We start from the raw sequence: 22,236 nt of genomic DNA on the forward strand, positions 1-22,236 counted from the left end.
GAATGAACGAACGAACGAACGAACGAACGAACGAAGCATTTATTATATCGACATCACAGTTTCGTTTAACTTTCTAGTTTTTTAACATTAAGAAATAAAGACAAGCATTAAGGAAAAATGGGCATAAATGTTTATAAAAAATACTAATACTAATAAACATTCATCTTTCCTTTCTTGCACTGAAAAACTTTTAAATCTAGTCTTTTGTTGTACTTTTTAGGATGTTTCTCCTCATCACTGTAATTTGTAGGGGATTGTTGTTGTTTTTTATACCTTTTGAATATTTTCTCTAAAACTTTAAAAATTATTTTGGAATAACATTTACTGGGAACACTGAATTAAAATAAATAGCTGCGTTTATATTTTACTCCCTCATTAGAGTGTCATTTTATTTGGGGGTCTTAAGCATTGAAATGTTTGAAAATATCTGAATGAATAAAAGTTATAATAATAATAATTGTTATTGCTTGCATATAATCACATATCACAGTATTTTTTATAACACAATGAAAAAGAAGTGCTAAATAATAATTCATTGTGTAGCTGGCTTTGTGTATGCAAAATCTGCTGACATCTACTGTATGTTAAAAAATACCAAAGAGCTAAATCAAGACCAATAACAACAGTACAAAAGCAAACATTAAAAAATCAAAGATGGTATTATACATTTTCTCATGTATTTCTCTGGGTATCTTTACCCTGGAGTTTATAAACACAGAACTTACTCATGGAGCTTCAGGAAATTTCCTCGGTTCATTAGCATTTTTTTCCAGTTCATTTACATAATTGTGACATAATGTTGTTGATTATAAAAAGTGACTCTGTAATTTAACAGCAAGCGTGAACAAACACTAATTTCTCTTTTCATTTTTTTAAAACAGGGATTGTATCATTGATCTCTCTGGCAATCCTTTCGTATGATCGTTACAGCACTTTAACCGTTTACAACAAGAGGGCCCCAGACTACAGCAAACCCTTGTTGGCTGTCGGGGGCTCCTGGCTCTACTCACTGTTCTGGACAGTTCCCCCCTTGCTGGGCTGGAGTAGCTATGGACTGGAAGGGGCAGGAACCAGCTGTTCGGTTACATGGACGGCCAACACCCCGCAGTCACATTCCTATATCATCTGTCTGTTCATTTTCTGTTTGGGAATCCCCGTGCTGGTCATGGTATACTGTTACAGCCGGCTCCTCTGTGCTGTCAAACAGGTATATTCAGTCAAAACATCTCAATTCGAAGTAAATGTTACACTTTAATTATGTGTGTACAATTTCAACACAACAGGGAAAGGAGTTTAAACAAGTCAGATTTCACAACTCAAAACCACTGCCTGCAGTGCAGTTTTCAATCCTCTCTGGAACTAAACGATGACTCTCTGACTCAAGCTCAAACTAGGTCAATATCTCAGACTCCAGATAAAGTTTAAACCGCTTGAAATGATGTTTAAGCCAATGATATCTGGAATCCACACTCTCTACTACGCGCAGAAATTAGATAAGTCAGCGCTATTATGTGCTTCTTAGAAATAGGTCACAAAAAGGGATGATGTCCATGAAAAGTAGCAGTTTCTGAAAATGTACATACTCAAATTCTGTTTTTAGATTCTACATACATAATACATAATAAAGAAGACACTATATGAAATTTGTTCAAAGTGGTGCATTATATTTGGAATGCAGTTTATCTGCTTCACATACAGTACACTTCACACATATGCAAATTTGCTGTGATCTCAGGACATATTTATAAATATCAATAAATGATATTCCTGAACCTGATGAGTCAGTGGTTCCTCTAAACCAGATGGCAGGTTCTTTCTATAGTGAATCAGAAATCCTTTCATGAGGGATTTGTGTATACTGAAGACCAGTTCTGAATCATCTGCTGGTGCAAACAGAAAATACAAATTATTGTACGTGTTTTTCCTCAGGTAGGGCGTATCAGGAAGACAGCAGCACGGCGGAGAGAGTACCACATTTTATTTATGGTCATCACTACAGTGGTGTGCTACCTTTTGTGCTGGATGCCTTATGGGGTTGTTGCAATGATGGCCACGTTTGGACGTCCCGGGATCATCACCCCCATTGCGAGCGTGGTGCCGTCCCTCCTTGCCAAAAGCAGCACAGTCATCAACCCTGTGATTTACATCCTTATGAACAAACAGGTTAGATTTTTCAAATTTTTTAATGAGCACTAAATCATGGGATTTGATTTATTATCATATACAGTACACTGAGCAACCATGGGTGCATAAAAGTTAACATTTCTCCAACAAATACATTTGATTTCATTGCCTTAACCCAACATCCACTATGATGAAACCAATTACCAGCCTATAGAAGGTACAATGTCAAGAACAAAACTTATTGTAAGAAAAGATAAATAATACTAAATTCCATTTAAAATGTAAGTTCTTTAAACAATAACAGCAGTTAAGTATTGGTACAGCACTGCAATATAATAAAGTTACATATATGCAGAAATGTCAGTGTTAAACTTTTCTAAGTTAGACACTGTCTTCTCTCAGAGGTTTGTCAGTAGTAGTTCACATTCATATTGTGAAGTAAATAATTTATAAAACACCTTTAAAAAATTACACTGATCATTTCTCTACAGTTGAAATCTAATGATCTTGGCTCTGTGGTATATTAACAGCTTTGAATTGTCATCCAACCAATGCAAACTGCAAAAGATTTATTTAAAATGACCACAACGGCACAGATAGACAGAAAAGAGAAAACTCATTTCATACTGTAGCTTACCACATTTAAACTTTTTTTAAGGTAATTGTCCTCTTTATATGCAAAATTTTAGCAGCTTTAAATGACAGTGATTAAAAAATTCCAACATTTTGGAAATGTAAAACTTATGTTATTCAATCCTCTCTTCCCACTTCCCACTGTGTTATTCTTAGAACACAAACTAGAATTTGATTCCTCTCAGGAAATGGTGTAAGTGGATCTTTCTATTTACAATCTGATGTTTGCTCTCTTCAGTAGCTCACTTTGAAACTCTCCTTTGGTCCTACATCACATCATGTTTTGTATGTACAGCATCTGTAATCTCTGAATTTAGGTCATTTTAAGGTCATTAGGACATTTCTGACTCCGTTGCGAGTGTTAGCTGTAATGTCTTTCAGCATCAGGACCATCTTAGGATGATTAGACTTTTGAAATGTAAATCACAGCGGACAGTTGATCTTACTGAATCCTGGCAGTGTGACCTTTCCCTTTTTCTTGAGGTCCTCCTCAGAAGCTGTGCTCATTCGCTTGATAAGCAGTTTCTCGTAAAGCAGAGGGTGGTATGCCCCAAATGTGCAGGCTGCGTCGTAATACTTCTCATGATAATGGCACAGATTACTTTGTCTCATAGAAGGAATGTACTCGTACACATGGACCTCCTCACAAAAGTTCATCATCATGACTATACCTGTCAAATACACACACAGATATGGTTGATATAATCATTAATAATGACTGTACTGAGCAGCCCACATGAGACCAGCCTCTACCACAAGCCAATCAGTGGTCTTGTGTGAGGAACCGATCCAAAGTCGTTATTGAAAAAGTTCTAAAAAAAATTTAGTGTCTGCCATAGATTTTATAAGAGGTTATGAAAGAAGTAGCCCAATTTGTGAATGAATCATTCTTTTGAGTTGGATCTTTTCAATGAACCCAGTCTGAATGATTCATTCATGAATTCATCAAGTGAGAAAACACTTGAATAAAAAACTTAATTGCTCACAAGAAGCTGCTACCATCTCTTCAGAAGATTATCAGCAAATAACAACTTACGTGTCAGTTTGTTCCTCACACAATTTATTGTACTGTACACAACCAATCAAAGTTTGGAATCATTATGATATTGTGTATTGAAAATAATACTTTTATTCAGCATGGACGCATTAAATTGATCAAAAGTAACAGTAAAGACATTTATAATGTTACAAAAGATTTCTAGTTCAAATAAATGCTGTTCTTTTGAACTTTTCTATTTATCAAAGAATCCAGGGAAAATGGATCACATTTATTAATATTAAGCAGCAAAAACTATTTTCAAAATTGATAATAAAAAGAACCATTGTTAAAACTAGGGCAACAATGACAACTAATAATAATTGAGCACCAAATCTGTAAACTAGACTGCTTATGTGACTGAAGACTGGCTGCTGAAAATTCAGTTTTGCCTTCACAGGAATAAATTGCATTTTAAAATAAATTTAAATAGAAAATGTTATTTTAAATTGTAATAATACTTCACAAAATTATCATTTTGACTGTTATTATTTTAATCAAATAAATGCAGCCTTGGTAGGCATAATAGAAATAAAATATGAATAATGGCAAATCTTTGTCTTGTAGTGTATACATACATAACATACAAATTTATAAGACTTGCAAAACCATTCATTGTAAGTCAGTGAAAAAAATAAAAATACAAATAAAAAATGAACCAGTACATTCACAGAAGAAAGCAAGTCGTACAGATCTGGAATGACATGATGGTGAGTAAATGAAACAAACTCCTCAAAGAACTTGTCTGAATCTGATAAGACATTAGTACACAGCATACATTCTGTCAGCTGTGTGTACTGTGGTCTATTGTTGGCCACCTCTCTGAATTGTTGTATTTTTGTTTTACATCCAGCCTCTGTCATCTGCCCTCAGGCTGGCAACACACACTGCCTGACAGCACCCTGCCAAGATCAGACACAGAGTCGTCTCAATACATAGACGCACACATGCAGGGGACACGCATCAAATACTCAGCAGTATAGTCGCACTCCAATGTGAAGGCCAATCAGGGGCCTGGATGGGCCGAGACAAAGCCAGTCAGACATTGAGTCTCATGAGATGAATAACAAGGCATGCACCCCTTGGGATAGCCAATCACGAGACAGTTTGTTTGTTCAGTGTCCACATCTATAGGTTGTCAAGGCAACAAAGTGATCCAAGTGTACTGACTAACATCAACCCAGCAGCTATCATTTGAGAACCAGCAGGGTGTGCATCTCATGTTCTTCACTGTAGTTCAGGACAAGCCACAGGGACTTTTGTGTGGACTGGATTGAATTTAATTGGCATCCTTAGGCATACTACAGAAGCTGTGAAGAGATGATCACATGACACACACATAGGTTTGAATGTAAACACAGCTATTTCTGCACCTCGCTTCTTGACAAGTGACCTAACATATGAATGAAGAAACAAGTCAATCAAAACATTCCAGGTGATAATTGCTAGGCCAATGACATGACTCCTATTTTTGTCCTATATATTAATTATTCAAAAATACATAAAATGAAATGCACTTCATAAATATAATGACTTAAACATTTCTCCTTTTAAAATTCATTTTTAAATTCCTGAAAATAAATCTTTAACCAGTTTGGCTTAATAGTATAATAAATATTTGCCACAACAAATAAAATAAAAATAATAATAAATAAATAAAAAATAAAATAAAAATGAAATGAAATGAAATTATATCATAGAGAAGACATATGCAGACCTTCAAGACTGCTGGTCAAGGTTAATAAGTCTCTTAAAATTTCAGATAATTTAACCTTTTATGACACAAGAAGGTTAGTTTAGGTTGTAAAATCAGGAGTCATGAGGTGTGACTCCAAAAAAACGAATGAATAATAAATATTTCTGAATTAATAATGAAATATATGAATTAATTATTGATTTAAAACTATATTTAAAGGGGTCATCGGATGCCCATTTCCCACAGTTTGATATGACTCTTTAGGATCATTCTTTAGGATTCTTAATGAAAAGTCTATAACATACTTTGGTTAAAATTTCTGAGTGGTAGTGTAAAACAACACCCTTTTTACCCTGTCAAAAACAGCTCTTTTTACAGTAAGCCATTTTGTTGCATTTCCCTTTAAATGCAAATGAGCTCTGCTCACCCGCCCCTCTCTTCCGAGCTGCTCTCTGAGAGACTGTAAACTTTAGGCGCATTCATCGTGAAATATGCTAACTAGCACATTATTAGGAAAGGCGATTTGCAGAGATTCATAGAAAAAACTTAAACTCACTTCTGTAGGTGAAGCTGGATCACAAATGATTCACGCAAACATAGACACATTTAGGTAGATCGGGGCGCATTCCTTTCAGAAACAAAAGTAATCCACTGCGTCTTCAGTGGCTCAGATGTCTGGAGTAAATGACAACTGCTGTGTTCATTATTACATTCAACAACAAAACACGTCAATCGCTTAGGAGCCATTCTTGTCTACAACCGCTCCAGCGTCGAAACAATGGCGGACTGATGACAGCTCACTCAGGGCGGGTCTGTGATAAAACCAAAGATTGACGCCACTGTCAATCAACAATCGTGGGAGGGGCCTGTGAAAAACTACGTCATTTTGCCAAGAATCTGAGATCGGCTTGTTATGAGAAAGGGGTTTGGATTTATCGAGATTTAAAAAAAAGCACTGGGTGGATTTTTATCATTATAGGGTGGTTGTGTACACACACTGCCAAGACACATTTCAGTTCAAACAACATGTAAAAGTGAATTTTGCATCTGATGACCCCTTTAAAAGCCTTTTTGAAAAAAATAAAGAAAAATGATATTTATTGTATGTAAAGTGTAAAGAAATTGTACTTTTTACTTGATGGTTACACCACAAAATAAAAGTTTTATTATGAATATGTGAAACTAGAATGAATATGAAAAGTACATTGGTAAGACTTGGCGTATGTGTTTTAAACTAGATTTTTACAATATTTTTCTTACATGTCATTGAGATACTCCGACTTTAATTGGCCATAAAAAACTAAAAATAATAACTCCAAAAGAAGAATACAAAATACACTGTGGTGCTGCAATTCAAAATAAACTAGGCAATATTTCACACAAATGTACAAAATTGAAATAGCTCTGCATCTTTTGTGTCTCAGAAAATGTGAGTGCTAATTTATAGTGTTTTGTGCAGTTTTACAGGTGTTTCCTCATCCTGTTTCATTGCAAACACAGCTCTTTAGAGAATGGACAGTCCTCTATGCCTTCAAGAACTACTGTCATCCAACTCAACCGAAGGGCTTATAGCAACACAGTGGCTGGCAATGCACCTCCATCCATTGGTCTTCAAAACGAGTGCAGCACCCCTGTCTCAGGCTGAACCAATCCACACAAAATCACACCTTGATATTCCAGCCCCATTCTAAACCTAAATACTGTCCCAAATGAAGCCAAGACAGAAATCATCTGTGTAGTGTTGTTGAGTGCCTACAAATCAAAAGCTGAAAATCAGAACTGTAGCAAAGTGATCTCTATAGTCGTCTTTGTGATGACAAACTGTTGTCTGACCTAACACACACCATTTTCAGTAAGTATTTGTATGTGACTTGTCAATGTAAATGTTACAAAGAGCGAGAAAAGTGCAAATAGCCACTGGTGACTTGTTAAAATGGATGTTTAGATCATGTGCTGGTGCATTACTTCTGAATGTGCTTACCCCCTTGTTGTCTGTATGTTCCCAACCCATTTAAGGCCAGGTTGAATAAATCTACGAATTTAAAGGAATCTGGAAAACTGTAAAATCCGCAACACATGACTGCTTTGTATTCTTTTTCTACCCTGCTCCTAATCTCAACATTATCTACTGGAGATCAAGCATGGTGACATTTGGATCATTAGTCACATCATTGCTTCAAATGAGTCCAGTGATCTAAGACAGTATTTCCAAACTTGGTCACTAATGATAAATTAAGAGTTTACCCAAAAATGAAAATTCTGTTAATTTGACCCTCGTGTCATTCCAAACTCTTAACAATTTAACTAATTTAAGTGTCCTATTTGGTTGGGTGAATTCAGTACAATGGCACTATAAGCAAAAAAAAGTGCATGTGGTAAGCAAAAAAGAAAAAACAAAAACAAAAAACATAATTTCCACGTTTTGGTGAAAAACACTTGAGCAACTGTACAGTAAAATCGTGGCAAACATCAGTGCTGTCCTGTGCACCATCCAGAATGTCACACTCCCATCCAGTAGGTGGCGATGTACTGTCACTGTATTGAATTCAACCAAACAAATATTCATTAGAGACTTCTCAATCAGAAGGCTACATCCTAGTAAAGCTGCATATCTTGGCTGCCACGTCTTCAAGCACCTTTTAAGTCCATCTCAATCTGAGGGATCCTTGGAAGCATGTTTCGAAGGATGCATCAAATATATCCTTTGTGTCCTCCCATCAACCATAACATCATATAATATTTTCATAAAATAAATATAAAGATTTTTATTATAATGCATTTTTTCCTAAATTCTTTTTTAAATAGCATTTTTGTGATGTGACCTTGGGGGCGAAAACTTTAATGAGATTTACTGAACGTGTCATTCTAGTAGTTAATGCTGAGAGGAGAAGTCTCACATAGACATCTTTAGATGGACTGAAGTAGGACGATACATCAATAATACCCCCTTGTGATCTTTTTAAAGCTTTCACTTGTTTTGGAAAAGGCGGTTGCTATGAAGCGACTAAATGGGCCTGTAGAAGTTGTCAGGGGCATTAAACCTCAACATGCCAAAGTGTTAAACTCAGCTACTTAAACTCATCTAGCCTGCTTTAACAGCCTCATCGTGTTTATAATCACACTCTTGCAAACATAATTTTTTACTACAAGAAGACTGAAGGGTTTTTCAAAGCTTAATGGTGGCGACGTTGAAATCAGTCATCCGTGATGTAGTTTGTTTATAGCGTTTGTTGAGCTTGTTTTCTGCAATAATCTAAAAGCAAATGGACAGATCCTACTGGGCTTTTGTTGAGGCAACCAAAAAATAAAATAATGATAAATTAAAAAATGTTGTTCCACAAAAATATGCCATCACAGCAGCAGTCTATTGTGAAGCACCCCATCTCATTTTGTTATCCAAAGAAGAAAGTAAGTCATGGTTTTGGAACAACATGAGGGTGGAATAAATGATGGCAATGTGGTTGAACAATTCCTTTACGTCAAAGCCAGAATGGTGTGTTAAAGGTACACTCCACAATCACTCACTCAAAACAATGAATGACAAAAAAGATTAACATTTCCACATTGGAGTTTGTTGTAGTAGCAGATATTGGATTACACCTTTATCTACGCCCATATGATGTTTGATATGTTTAGGAATGTTTATTGTCTGTTTGAGAATCATCAACTTTTATTAACAACTCTGATTCACGCAGACCTTGCGATTATATGTTGTACAAGAAAATAAAAGTCCTCAACCTTTGATCATTGCCTCTTTTAGATCTTGAGTTTAAGCCAAACTTTCATTCAGTCATTAAGATTCAGCAATGAACTCACGCGGCAAGGGAGACAACACGAAAGAGTGTGTTGTGTTTGCATGCAAATGCATTGGCTCTATGCTGCCAAAGACAGCAAGGTAAGTATCCTCTATAAATGTTATGAGAGTTTGCTTTTTCCACATGAAGTGCCTCCCTGACTGACTGACTGAAATAATGCCTTCATGCCCCCGAAAAATTCTAATTGATATTACCTAGTAACACATTTCAGCATTTGCACACGCACACACCACACATGTTGGGTTTCCATGTTTTATGGGGACATTCCATAGGCGTAATGGTTTTTATACTGTACAAACTGTATATTCTATTGCCCTAAACCAACTGTACACCTAAACCTACCCCTTTCAGGAAACTTTGTGCATTTTTAGATTTTCAATTTTTTTTATTCTGTATGATTTATGAGTTTGTTTCCTCATTTGAACCAAAAAATGTCCCCACAAGGACAAGGATTTCAGATATTGACATTTTGTCCCCATAGGGTTTACCAGGACCACACAAACACACACACACACACCCTACACTCTTCAGCCAAAAATTAATTCAAGAGGAACAGTGAATACAAATAGACATGATTATCATTTGTAAGTCAGTAGATACGGTGGAAAAGTAGCCAGAGAAACATTTGATCTTGCTTAAATTAAGGTTGAATATGTGCGTCAGCTGCACAGCGTAGCAAATCTCTCAGAAATTACTGTCACAACATGTGGCACAACAATTTTCCTGAGCGCAAAGATCAAAAAGTGGACAGATTGTGTCTATATGTGCTTGTGTTATTGATGAAGTGACTCACCTATAAATCCTGAGGAAGGAGGGTTGGGTTGAATGTTATCCTTTGTGTTGCTTTGCACAATATCCCAGAGTTTCCAGATAAATGAAGGATGCAGAATATAAAAGGGCTGCTCAGGGAAATTCTTCCTGTGATTTATGTATGGAGTAAACAGGTCATAATCGGGTTTCTGGTACCACTGTGGGCAAACACAGTGAGAAAACAGGAAAATATTAGGTTGAACAGACAGGCCTTAGATTAAGCCCCCCATCCAAGAAAATTGCACAAGCAAAGTTTAACAGGGCTGAATGGTATGACTCTTCTGACAGATTGTCTATGGTGTGTTACCTTATGCAGGTCAATGTTATAAGGAGCAGGATCCCAGGCTACCAAGGTGATGTTCTTATAGCGCAAACTGCTGCTGAAGTTGTGTTTGGGGTTTGCTAGAATCTGATAAAAGAGAAGAAAATATCTCGATTTAGTCCTTGCACACAGGGAGACAGGGAATGAGTCAGAGAGTGAAGGTTTGTGTCTGGGTGCATTAATGCAAATAACTCTAACCTGAGAGTTCATGATTCGAATGGTTGTTTTGCTGCCCACATCCTTTTCATAGCCCTTGCAGGGTGCAGCATTGAAACGCAGCACTGCATCATGGGAATCTAGAATGGCAAAAACAGCAGTCAATCAAAAGACCAGTCACATTTTAAAGAGAGAACACATGTTGAACTTTTGTGACAATATGTTTGGATATTCTCTTACATTATCATAGTTAAAACTTTGATTATACAAAAGAATATGCTTTTTCAGGTTAAAAATTTTTTTAAATGTAAAATAATTATAAAACATACAAAATTGTCAAATTATTGTTTTGACCAAGAAATATTTTAATACATTTATAAATAAAAAAATAAATAAAAAAATATTACTTCAATCTTTCTACATTACATTTTCACATTCAGGTCAACGTTACTTGTCTTGATTGTAATTATAGTGAAAGTTCTAGTAATTCTAGTAAAGTTCTGAGTGACCATTGTAGTAGTGTATCCTACACCATTTTTTTTTTCAGTGCAGGTGTTAAAAGCAACATTAAATAAGGCATTTCTGTCATTAGACATTTTACACAAAACCATAGGTGTTCAGTTGTTTGTTTTTCTATTGATTTGAAAATTATTACTACTACTACTACTACTACTACTATTATTATTAAAAAAAGAACTTAAATGAATCAGTCTGCAAAAATTATGGCCAAGATAATATTATAAGATACTGCTTCCTCTAGTGTTGTAAGGCAGATACTACCATAATAAACTCCTAATGGACAGGAGGCTAATGTACAGGTTTATTGGATTTTACCTCTGATAAATCCCTAGTAAACTAAGTAATTCCTTATTCATTGACCTGAATAATCAAAGAATTTCTCCACGGTGCATTCTGATGATCTTCCATCAATGTCTTTTTACATGCAAATCATTCAATCACCACTAGAAGGTAGCAAAAGACAACTCACTAACATCTAGCACCAGTAACCATTTTATCTAGACTTTTTCTTCCATTTGTTAGCAATAAAAATGTGAGTATCAAATTTCAAATAAAACTTTCAACTAAGAAATTTAGGAGTTTTGAATTAATAAATGTACAACAATTTGAGGTCACTACAAAAGTTACTGCTGTGAGTGTAATACATAAGTTTCAATGTCCAGTTTTCAAAACCTTTCTGATAAAAGGTCCTACACTCTCAGAAATAAAGGTACAAAAGCTGTCACTGGGGCGGTAACTTTTCAAAAGGTACATGTTTGTACCTAAAGAGTCCATTTTTGTACCTTAAAGGTACATATTAGTACTTAAAGTGTATATTTGAACCTAATAGGTACAAAAGTGTACCTGTTGAAAAGGTACCGCCCCAGTGACAGCTTTTGTACCTTTCTTTCTGAGAGTGTATAAGATTCCCATAAATAAACAAAAACATGCAAAGACACGGTGAGGCTTCCAGCAGCATTGCTTTCGTTCTTTCTGACAAAGAAGCAGGGCAATGCTATTCAAGGGCTTCTAGAGACCAGGGAGAACTGCTCTAATGCTTATCTGCCATTGGCTGTCAGCTGTATGTGGTATTCATGTTCCAACACATTCAACAATTAGGCTTTGTGCAGCAATGTCTCTATTCAAAAGCAGACCAAATCAAGGTCTAACAAGGAAAGAAAAGAAAAAAAAGAGTGGCAATGAATTGAGTGGAAGAAATGGAATGAGGGAATGAAAGTAAAAGCAAGAGAGTGAGAAAGAGAGATCAACCTTCAAAACAAGACAAGGAAGTGCCTGTTTGGAGACTAAAAAGTCTGAGAAATTTTTTTTTACACAAACAATTTTGTGTAATTGGATGCATTATGCATTTTTGAGCTAAGATTTTGAATTAAATTTATAAAAACAAAATAAATATTTTAACTTAATTTATATAATAGTTAATAATTAAACTCCATGATTGTAAGATCATAGGTAATGAACAATTAAAATAAAAATGCTTTATTCTGTTAATTATTGCAAAAACGCATCAGTGAATCAATGTGGGTCAGGTAGAATGACACGATCCTTCAGAAATCAGTCTAATTTGCTGATTTGGTGCTCAGTTATTATCAATACTATCAATTTTTTATCAATTTAATACATCCTTGCTGAATAGCAGTATTAATTTATGGTTACACTTTATTTCGATAGTCAACTTTAGACATTCTACTAACTACAAGTAACTTTGTAACTACATGTCAACTAATTCTCATTCATTTGCAACTAGATGTCTACTAACTCTCAGAGGTAGGTTTAGGGTTAGTAGAATAAGTTGACATATACTTGCAAAGTTTCTCATAGTCAGTATGTTGTATGTTGTGGACCCATCAAAATAAAGTGTCAGAAGATATTAAGCAGACAGTCTACTAATACTCTAATGACTGCTAGTTGACATGTAGTTGCAAAGTTAGTAGAACGTCTAAAGTGGACTATAGAAATAAAGTGTTACCTAATTTAGTTTTTCTTACTTAACCCAAACCTTTGAATGGTAGTGTATCACAGTTTCCACAAACAAATTATACATGAAAAACCTTTTCATTGTTTTCAACTATGATAACAGTAAGAAATGTTTCTTTAGCACCAAATCAGCATTATTAGAATGATTTCTGAAGGAACATGTGAGACTGAAGACTGGAGAAATAGCTGCTTAAAAACTTTGTCATCACAGTCACTAAGTTACATTACAATAGAAAACATTTAGCTTGTATTGTAATAATATTTCACAGTATTACTGTTTTTATCAAATAAAAGCAGCCTTGGTGAGCATAAGACTTATTTAAAAAAAAAAAAAAATCATATTCCAAATTTTTGACCACATTAGGCATATTATCCCTGTCCAACTCACCAATTTCATGTCCCAGTGATGAGTTCAGTATTGCCCCAGCTGAAGTCACCACAGCACATGTTGTGTACATCTGCTGCAATTTAGAAGAAGCCAGCGGTTTAAAACCTAGGTGAGCAAAGGGCTGTTCAGAGCCATCCAGAGTCCTGAGTTGGGCTTGCCGTTTCATCTGACACAGCATCTCCTCTGTACTCTTGTTTGCCTTTCGTTGGCCTTTGTAGAGAACATTGTGCTTATTAGAGTGAACATGGTCCCTCAAGGCTCGCTGTAGTCGATGGCTTAGCATTTTGGAAGACACCTGACCCTTCCACAGACCACGAACCACCGACCAGTCACTGGAAAAATGACTGTAGTCGCTTTTAAGAGGCTTCCTTAAGTACTTCCTAGCCCTTGGACGACGTTCGCCAAAATTCCTGAAATAATTCTTTTCTCCAGCACGAGGAGGTTGAAACACTTGCCTGCGCTGGAAAGGACCATTCCTGTCTGCATACAGATGCCAGCGGGAATTATGGGACGCCATGATGGCCCGGGAACTATGCTGAACATAGGATGAGTGTTGAGATTCAGAGTTGAACGGGGTAATCCTATGGAGCTGGTTAACCTGGGAGTCAGTGAAGTAGGTAAAGATAACGAGGAAAAACAGCATCCAGAGCAGTAGGACCAGCAGCAGAAGTTTAGAAAACTGCTTTGTGACATGCCGTAAGTCCGGCAATAGGGAGTCCTGGACTCCCATCACCCTGTTCCACAACACTCACCCTAGAAGGAGACAGAAATGGGTGACGCTTAATATGTACACTGTAAAAATTGGCAACCTACAAGAGACCCTAGTACAGCAAATGTATATATCTGTTCATTTCAGTTATTACTTTTTATTTTGGAGTAATTTTAATGTTCAGCTCCAGAGATATATGTGATCAGGTGCAGTGTTGGGGAGTAACTAGTTACACGTAACGGAAATTACGTAGTTTTTAATTACAAAGTAAATGTAACTGTAATCAGTTACAGTTACTAAGAAAAAATGTGTAATTAAGTTACAGTTACTTATGAAAATGTTAACGATTACAAAGGGGGTTACATTTATATATCTACACACATCCACATACAGATTTAATTTATTTCTTTCCCAAATTGCACTGACTACTCTAAAATATGAGACATAGGCCTATGACCCTATGATTGAAAACACGGACTGGTTCGTAGAATCCAGTCATGAAAACGGAATTTCAATAACGCGGAATGTCAAGGAATATGCCACATTTTGGATGAATAAATCAAAAGTAGGTCAGTACACTTGAATCAAAACGCGATATGGACTAGTGTCTGTGAATATTAAGCCGCAAAAAGACAATATATGAATCCTACACGTACTGTGTAAATGAATGGCACAGACTCGCGGTTTCATTTACCACAACTACTGAAGCGTGTGTATCGCTCGTGGTGTTTTCAGCCTCTGCCGCCTCAATATATGAGTATATGAACACATAAACATAATCTCTAGAAATTCTCTGAGTCACTTCATGAGCATTTTACTGTTTCTTTTGAGAAAAACTATCGTTATATCATATACAAACAGACACCAATGATTCAAAAAGACACCAATGTTTCAGGAGTTTAGTACACAGAAAAGGATACATGATTATTTGATAACCATGATTGGGTTTTTCCAAAGCATTGTTAGATGCCAGTGTTTCCTGTAGTCATGCAAAGATTTGGTTTCACAAACAGTAACAGTAAACTAATTCACATTATTTTAAATCTGCATTGAACTTCAGATCAATCTCAAAATAAAAGGTGGTTCAAGTATTATCATCCCAATTCAAGTGATGAATGAAGGATTTTGAAAGTTTGACAGTAATCAGTGTTGAATACATGATGTAAATGTTTGAAAATGACTAACAGTTGAAAACATTCATTAGAATTTATGCTTAGGACCAGCACATGACCAGCTTAAACCAGCTCATGACCAACTAAGGACCGGCTTAAACCAGCTGCCATGCTTCAAAACATACCTAACCAGCACATGCAGGTTTTTTTGTTTGTTTGTCTGTTTTTTATTGTTGTTGTTTTTTTCAACAGGGTGTGGAACAAGTTTGAAAAGCCACTCTGACACTAGTATCTCTTGACAGAGCTGAGTTAAGCAATCAAGAACTGTACATTTAAAGTACACTGATTTTCAACTTTGTATTGTTACAATGTGGGTGTAAATAAATAATTTTTAAATTATTTTTCTGTGTTACTTGCACCAAGATATCCCCATTTATTTGCCAGCAAAATGCATCATCTTCTGACAGATTTTTACAGCCGCAGGGCTTTTGTGAAAACCACAGTCATACTTTAACATTTCTGTATCCCTGCTGTCTGATCGAGCCCGGTGCACTATGGGTGTTGAAGTTTTCCTACCTCTTCTTTTCTTTTTTCTTTCTTTTTTTTGCCACTTCCCTTTTGTTCTGTTGTCTCTAGTCGTGTAGTACAATTTTTTTTTTTTTTTAAATAAATCACATTTCTACTGCATAGACAGCCAACCTTTATTAAAACCTCATCTTTCCAGGAGTTAATTATGTCTTTAAGAGATCAATACAGCAAATGCTTAATTTTATGCTCACAAAGATAGATGCAGTAGAACAAAATAAAAATGAATAAAAACTTTTGATAACCATGTTAAATGAAAAATATTTAGGATTTTTCTTGAGCCTAATGTTATTTCTGTAATTATAATACTTTGTGTGTGTGTGTGCATTGGGCTTAGAAGGAACAGTGCCATTGACCCATTTTGTTACTGATAACTTCATATAAAACAACTATTACTGAATTCATAAGGACCCAGCCTTTTCATTTAACTTTACCTAATTATATTTAGTTCCCACAATAAAAACTATGGGCATGCATTTTGAATTATGAAATAAATTCATCAGTGATTCTCATATATCTACTCATTCTCTCCTCTCACTGTTAACATTCAGTTCAGCAGTTTCATCCTATTTAAACCTTCTGCTTTATTTTGCTTCTTGCTGCTTGATTCTGCTTCAAAGAGACTCTCTCTCCTTCTCTGCAGAGCCCATTTTAAATAAAGGATCATTTAAAAATATATATATACCTACTTCCTTTTGCTCCTTGTGCGTCTTAACGTCTGCAGATTTAAATCTTAAGGGATTTCGTCCAGAGTTGACTGATTTTTTTCTCTCTATACTTCACATGGATTTTCTGTCAAATCACGCCGCTTTCATTCTCAGAGAAATCTGCTTCACACAATGAAGGAATCAATTTGATGTGCTGAAAATTGCTCTTACAGTATGTGGGCAAATTGCTATTTTTCACAGTTTATTCAAAGCAGAGTTAAAGAAGAACCCTGCAATACACAGAGCAGAGTAAACGGGCCATCTTTATAACAGTGAGACATCCAAGAATCTTCAAAATACCAGTGTCAATTTATTTATTTTTTTCAAGAATGTTTATGTTCTAAGCACTTCATCGGTGAGAGTTTTTGAGAGCCTCTGTAGCGTGTATAAAAATCAGTTTTGGCTGACCTTGATGCATCAAGAAATTTTGCATAAATAACCTGTCCTGTTCATACCAGTAATATCACCAAGATAAAATCACAATAGCGCTCACTAATTCACAATAGCATAAATAACAGAGGTCAAATTACAGACTAGTCAGAGCAGTTGCAATCTCCAACTTCCACATTTATGTACACATAGTGTGCCATAAAGGCGCTGGTTCGCAGTAGGAACTGTATGCCTGCAGTTCTGGGTCAGTTCTAGTTTTTAATTGCTGCTATTTCTTAGAATTGACTGCCAGACACTGCTATCTGCTTTCCCACTGCAGGGGACCTGACCATCATTATACACAAAACAACAAACCACAGAGAAGAGTTAAGGCTGCAGACAACTATCAATGATAATATGTTGAAGAATGTTATCATTTTATTTTCAGAGGCTTAATTTAGATACTCAATTTGGGGAAGGTAAGTTAAATGTAGTTTTCCATAGGGGAAAAAATAAATGAAAGAATATTTTACTAAAATTTCAATGAGTTCTGAAACATATTTAGCCAGAAATTTCAAAGAGCTTCAAAGCTGAAAAAAAAGTTTTAGCTCCACTAGGAAGACTACATTGCATCTCTGAAGGAAATCTGATGGTTAAACGGAACCATTTATTATGTAAAATAATAGCTCAATCAGGGAAAATAACTCCCTCATGCTGTTTCAAACCTGTAAGACTCTAATGTGGAACACAAATGATGATTTCTAAACATCCTGGATGTCAATATTTTCAGAAAATAACAGCTTAAACATCAATGTATCATGAAGTGGCATGAATAAACTTTATGGTACTCCCATCTTGACGGGCTCATTTTTCAAAATGATTATTTTGTCATATAATGATTGCTAAACAGTGGCTTACTTTCTATGATACAGAAAGACACAGCTCTAATCGCCCAGACCAGAAAGACAAGTTTCATCTAACAGTGTTAAATAAGCAAAAGGTTACTCATATGCCAGGTATACTTGCCTGGGGTCAAAGTCTCTTTTTTACTATTGAAAGGAGTAATAACAGTGGTTTTAAATGATACAGAGGAAATCAGGGGTTTTACTGATGCTATTATTCTAACTGTCATACGCTAGCATATATGTATAGTGTTTTATCTTTATTGTCACAAAGGTCAGAAATTAACCAGGGCTTGAGGCAAAAATACTTTAGATGATGGATTGCCATTATGGTATTGAGGGAAGTTTGGTTAGGTTAGAATTATCTGTCAATGTGATACAGTGTATTTAATGCAAGGGCACTAGGGGCATTTTTAAAATAGAAATAAGCAGAGTACACCAGCTTAACCAAAAGAAGCATTAACCAACACAATATCATGGCAATTCGTAACTCGTTTTTATGCTTTGGCAAATTCATATTAAATCCTACAGTCTCATTAGTATGTTTTGTTTTATTTTTGTTTTGTACGGACTGCTCACGCCCCAGTGAAGTTTATGTTGAGGGGTGAGGTAAGGGATGGGTCTTTATGCTTAGTTTTTATTATTATTCCTATAATAATCAAATCATATGAAATCACCACATGGTAAAAATAGATACAGTATGTTGTCTTAGGAGATCGGTTTGCACAAAGGACATACTATATTAGGCTTCAAGTGAAAAAACAAAAACACAAAAAAAAAAACATAATTTTCTGTTGTTTTACACAACAAAACTGCTTTTATGTCCTTTTAAGCTTTAAAGCTTCAATCCCTGTTCATTGTAATTCCACGCAAAATAGCAGCCAGCGCATTTTTCTTCTACACAATAAAGAAAGTGATACATATGGATGTGGGTTGCAGGTTTAGTCCACGGTTCAGCTTCTGGACAAGATATAGTAGCTGTACATGCTAAGGCAACATCCAAGTTTATAATTCTTCTAAATTGTTTGAAATTCTAGTTATACAGTTAGCCATGTAGAAAATGAATTCAGTCAAACTTTCTAGCTAGGAGAAAGTGGCAATAAAGTTAAGCTTCCAAGCAGCATGGGTGTGGTGTAACCTAGTGTGAGAGATCTGAACTAGTAACCACACTGCATGTTTAAACCCTATAGATGACCATTGTGCCTCTGAGCAGATATCTAGCTCAGATATCATTTATGCAAAACATGTGTCGTCACATGTACTTGTTTCAGCTTTTTGAACTATAAGATCAAGGAATCAATGTGGTTAGGGGTTGGGTTAGGATATAGTTATATATGCTACAGTATAGGGGAACTTCAAGACAATATCTCCATTCATATGTCACCTTCCACTTAAAATATTCTTCCTTTCATGCAAAAAGCTCTCCCTAATCATAGATTTAGACACCCAAGAGCATTTAATAAGCTGCCTACACACACATGCTACAAACAGATACAAACACTTTCATGCTTAGTAAGGCTTAAAGTGTGGGAGTCAGGTGCACAGTTCCAGCTTTGCGCTGGCAAAAACCACAAGGAGGAGAACCAGTGCAACGGCATCACCACAAATATGCTAATTATTTATTGTTTAATTTAAACTCTTTTGCATTAAGTATACAAATTATTTTAGAAAAAGTATCTGGTGCTGAGTGCCTTGCTCAAGGGCACAAGATAAAGGAGAAGAATTAATCCCATGTACCTCTCCTGTCACACCATGGGATTAAATCTGCAAGCTTTCTGTTTTGAAGACGAGATCCTTAACCATTAGTCTACGGTACCACCATCACAAATTATAGGATATAAATAATTTCACCTGCTCTCTCTTAGTCCTTCATACTTGGCCTGTGCCCAATACCACTGAGAGAAACAAACGCCTACGCCAGCAAAGGCAATCCACTGTGGAGGAGAATTTTAAATCAGCAAAGCTTTTAAACACACTTAAGTAAACCTGCCAAGAAAAAAAAAAAAGAAGAAGAAAAGCTTTTTCAATCCAAAACGGAAGGTTTGTGTGTGACAAATCTTTGTCAAAAGAAAAATTAACAAATGGAGACAGAATAAGGGCACATTTTGACGGGTAGTATGCAGAGAAACAAAACAAGTGCTGTCACATGAGGAACAAATAAACAGCTAATAAAGAGGTGTAAAAAAGGGAAGACAAATGTTTTTATATTGTCATAATGGATGCATGGTCTGACGTATTGTTGTTCTTTTTCCAAATGTTACTTTCTTTTTCTGCACCCAGTCAACTGATCCAATGGTCTGTCTAAAACCAGAGTAGAATACTAAACCTATACATGCACTCTTGCCAAGTACAATCTGCCAGCATCTGGCCAGTCATCCTCAACTCTTGTGTGAGACACCAAATGCAGGTTGTACTCAAATCTCTGCCAAAAGACTGCATAAAATATAACCTGCATAAGATTCATAAACAAAGCAATACATTTCCCAGTTACGATATTTCTTCAGTCTTATTTACAGATAGATGGTTTATTTAATCTATATTCACAGATCCACTACAGTCAGTGTACTTTTCAGCAGCCAGGTTTGCAGAATGCAATTTTTCCATAAAATGCAGAGCACAAATAGGATGCAAACATAAGCTGGTTGATCAATGTCAGTATGTAATGGCTAATGGTGGTAGTGTGCTGTCTAGGACAGGTGTAGAGACAGATGCCCTACTATATGTAGAATTAAACAATCAAAGGCTGCATACCGCTGAATATGTTCTCTTTGATGTGTCTAATGATTTAAATCTACATTTTTGAGAAGTGGGTGACAGTTCCTTTGAACATGTCCATGGTGGTAGGATTGCCTACTTATTTTTATTTTCATTCTCAACTGATTTAATCTATATAGAAGAAAGTTATTCAAACAGACTGCAGGTCCTCAACATAACTGAAACGCTACATAAGTCGATTACCCAAATATTTGGATAATATGGAACTCAAATGCACAAATACACATTCGAACGAAAACTACTAAATAGTCTCTCATTTAAAAAGCCTATATGACATAGAATCATCGTACAAAGTGCAAACACATTTCTGAATACAGTACTGTGGCATACAAAAAAATCTACAGCTAAAAATCTGTTTACGAGTAGTGTGTACTTACTGCAGCGGTAGACAGTTCGCGTTGCGAGGCTGCATTCAGCCTCTCGCGCCCGCTCCGTTCAGCATGCGCGTGTAATAAACAAAAGAAACAGTAATAAACGTCCACGCGTGAACATTCACTACATTAAAACATGAATCCATTGACGTTTCCTCGCCAGAGGACTGGACCCGAGTTTTTTTCTCTCTGTCATTACTTTAATCTTTGTCAGTTTCGCTATTGCCTTCGCAGGGTGTTATTGTCTCAAGTCACGCTCTACTTCAGCTCTCAGAACTCTGGGAAGAGATCTAATGAGTGCAGACAACGAAAGAGAGACGACTAGCCAGATTCCCCCGCCCTCGGTGGGTTTTCCCACGCCGTTTCTTTTTAACGGTATGTAGACTCTCCACTGCTACAGTGCGCGATGTTTTTCACCGAGGACATGCAGTGTCCGGTCGGATGCTCACTGGTATTGTTCAATGCATTAGACTAATCGTGGACGTTTGTTTCTTTATGCATTCACATCCGCTGAGGGAACGACACAGACTTAATGTTTAAGAATTAATATGTTTTCTTTTCTTTTCTTTTCTTTGCAGTGTGCACACTGCAAATTGTTTATAATCTAAAAATAATCTAATATAAAATAATCTTTGTTTATAATCTAAAGCATGTTTCCTCAAGTAGTCTCCAAAAATGTCCCCAAAGGTCAAATTTTGACCTTTTTTAAGTTGGTCCCCGTAATGTAGTGAATACCAGTACTCTCTCTCTCTCTCTCTCTCTCTCTCTCTCTCACACACACACACACACACACACACACACACTTTTTAAAGTTTTTTCTACTTTTTCCCCTAAAGTAGACAGCTAAAGTAAATTGCAGAACTGTTCAAGCACAATCAGTTTGTATTAGGGATGTGAAGATTCCCCGATTCGCTCGGTGGATCTGCATAAGAAGTTAACGATGCGATGCATCGGTTTAAAAAGTGTGCACCGGCTACAAGTTGGCATTTATATCGCGATGCATCGTTTCCAGAGGTGGACAGTAACGAAGTAAATTTACTTGAGTATTGTAGCTACTTAAGTAGGCTTACACTTTTTGATTATCTGTACTTTACTTGAGTATTATTTTTTCTGGAAACTTTAACTTTAACACTACATTTGAAAGACAAATATCATACTTTTTACTCAACTACATTTATATCAAGGTTCCCAAGTAGAAAGTTGTTATATGTAGCAGTTTTTACAGTGTGTGCA

The 22,236-nt window shown here is 36.0% G+C and overlaps 2 protein-coding genes across 3 annotated transcripts in view; one reads left to right on the top strand and one right to left on the bottom strand.

The window, feature by feature from the left end:
* Positions 1 to 10,062, top strand: part of tmtops2a (teleost multiple tissue opsin 2a) — a 27,143-nt gene extending 17,081 nt beyond the window's left edge. Inside the window, exons 2-4 of the mRNA XM_058779833.1 lie at positions 882 to 1,207; positions 1,930 to 2,163; positions 6,949 to 10,062. Of these exons, the coding sequence (XP_058635816.1) occupies positions 882 to 1,207; positions 1,930 to 2,163; positions 6,949 to 7,134 (746 nt within the window). The 3' untranslated portion in view covers positions 7,135 to 10,062. The remainder of the gene's footprint in view (positions 1 to 881; positions 1,208 to 1,929; positions 2,164 to 6,948) is intronic.
* On the bottom strand, positions 2,166 to 21,386 carry st6gal2b (ST6 beta-galactosamide alpha-2,6-sialyltranferase 2b). Of its 2 annotated transcripts, none has more exons than XM_058779831.1 (6): positions 21,010 to 21,383; positions 13,474 to 14,226; positions 10,635 to 10,732; positions 10,422 to 10,523; positions 10,098 to 10,272; positions 2,166 to 3,428 (listed from the first exon to the last, which is right to left on the bottom strand). In XM_058779831.1, exons 2-6 carry the CDS (start codon positions 14,201 to 14,203, stop codon positions 3,181 to 3,183), a joined length of 1,353 nt encoding a protein of 450 aa, XP_058635814.1. In that variant the 5' UTR covers positions 14,204 to 14,226; positions 21,010 to 21,383; the 3' UTR covers positions 2,166 to 3,180. The 2 variants fall into 2 exon arrangements, with proteins under 2 accessions (XP_058635814.1, XP_058635815.1); XM_058779832.1 differs by lacking the exon at positions 2,166 to 3,428 and adding an exon at positions 3,447 to 5,103 and having other exon boundaries at positions 21,010 to 21,386.
* Between the last annotated feature and the right edge of the window lie 850 nt (positions 21,387 to 22,236).

This window comes from Onychostoma macrolepis, chromosome 06 (assembly GCF_012432095.1).
Source record: "Onychostoma macrolepis isolate SWU-2019 chromosome 06, ASM1243209v1, whole genome shotgun sequence".
In the NCBI taxonomy this organism is placed as follows: domain Eukaryota; kingdom Metazoa; phylum Chordata; class Actinopteri; order Cypriniformes; family Cyprinidae; genus Onychostoma; species Onychostoma macrolepis.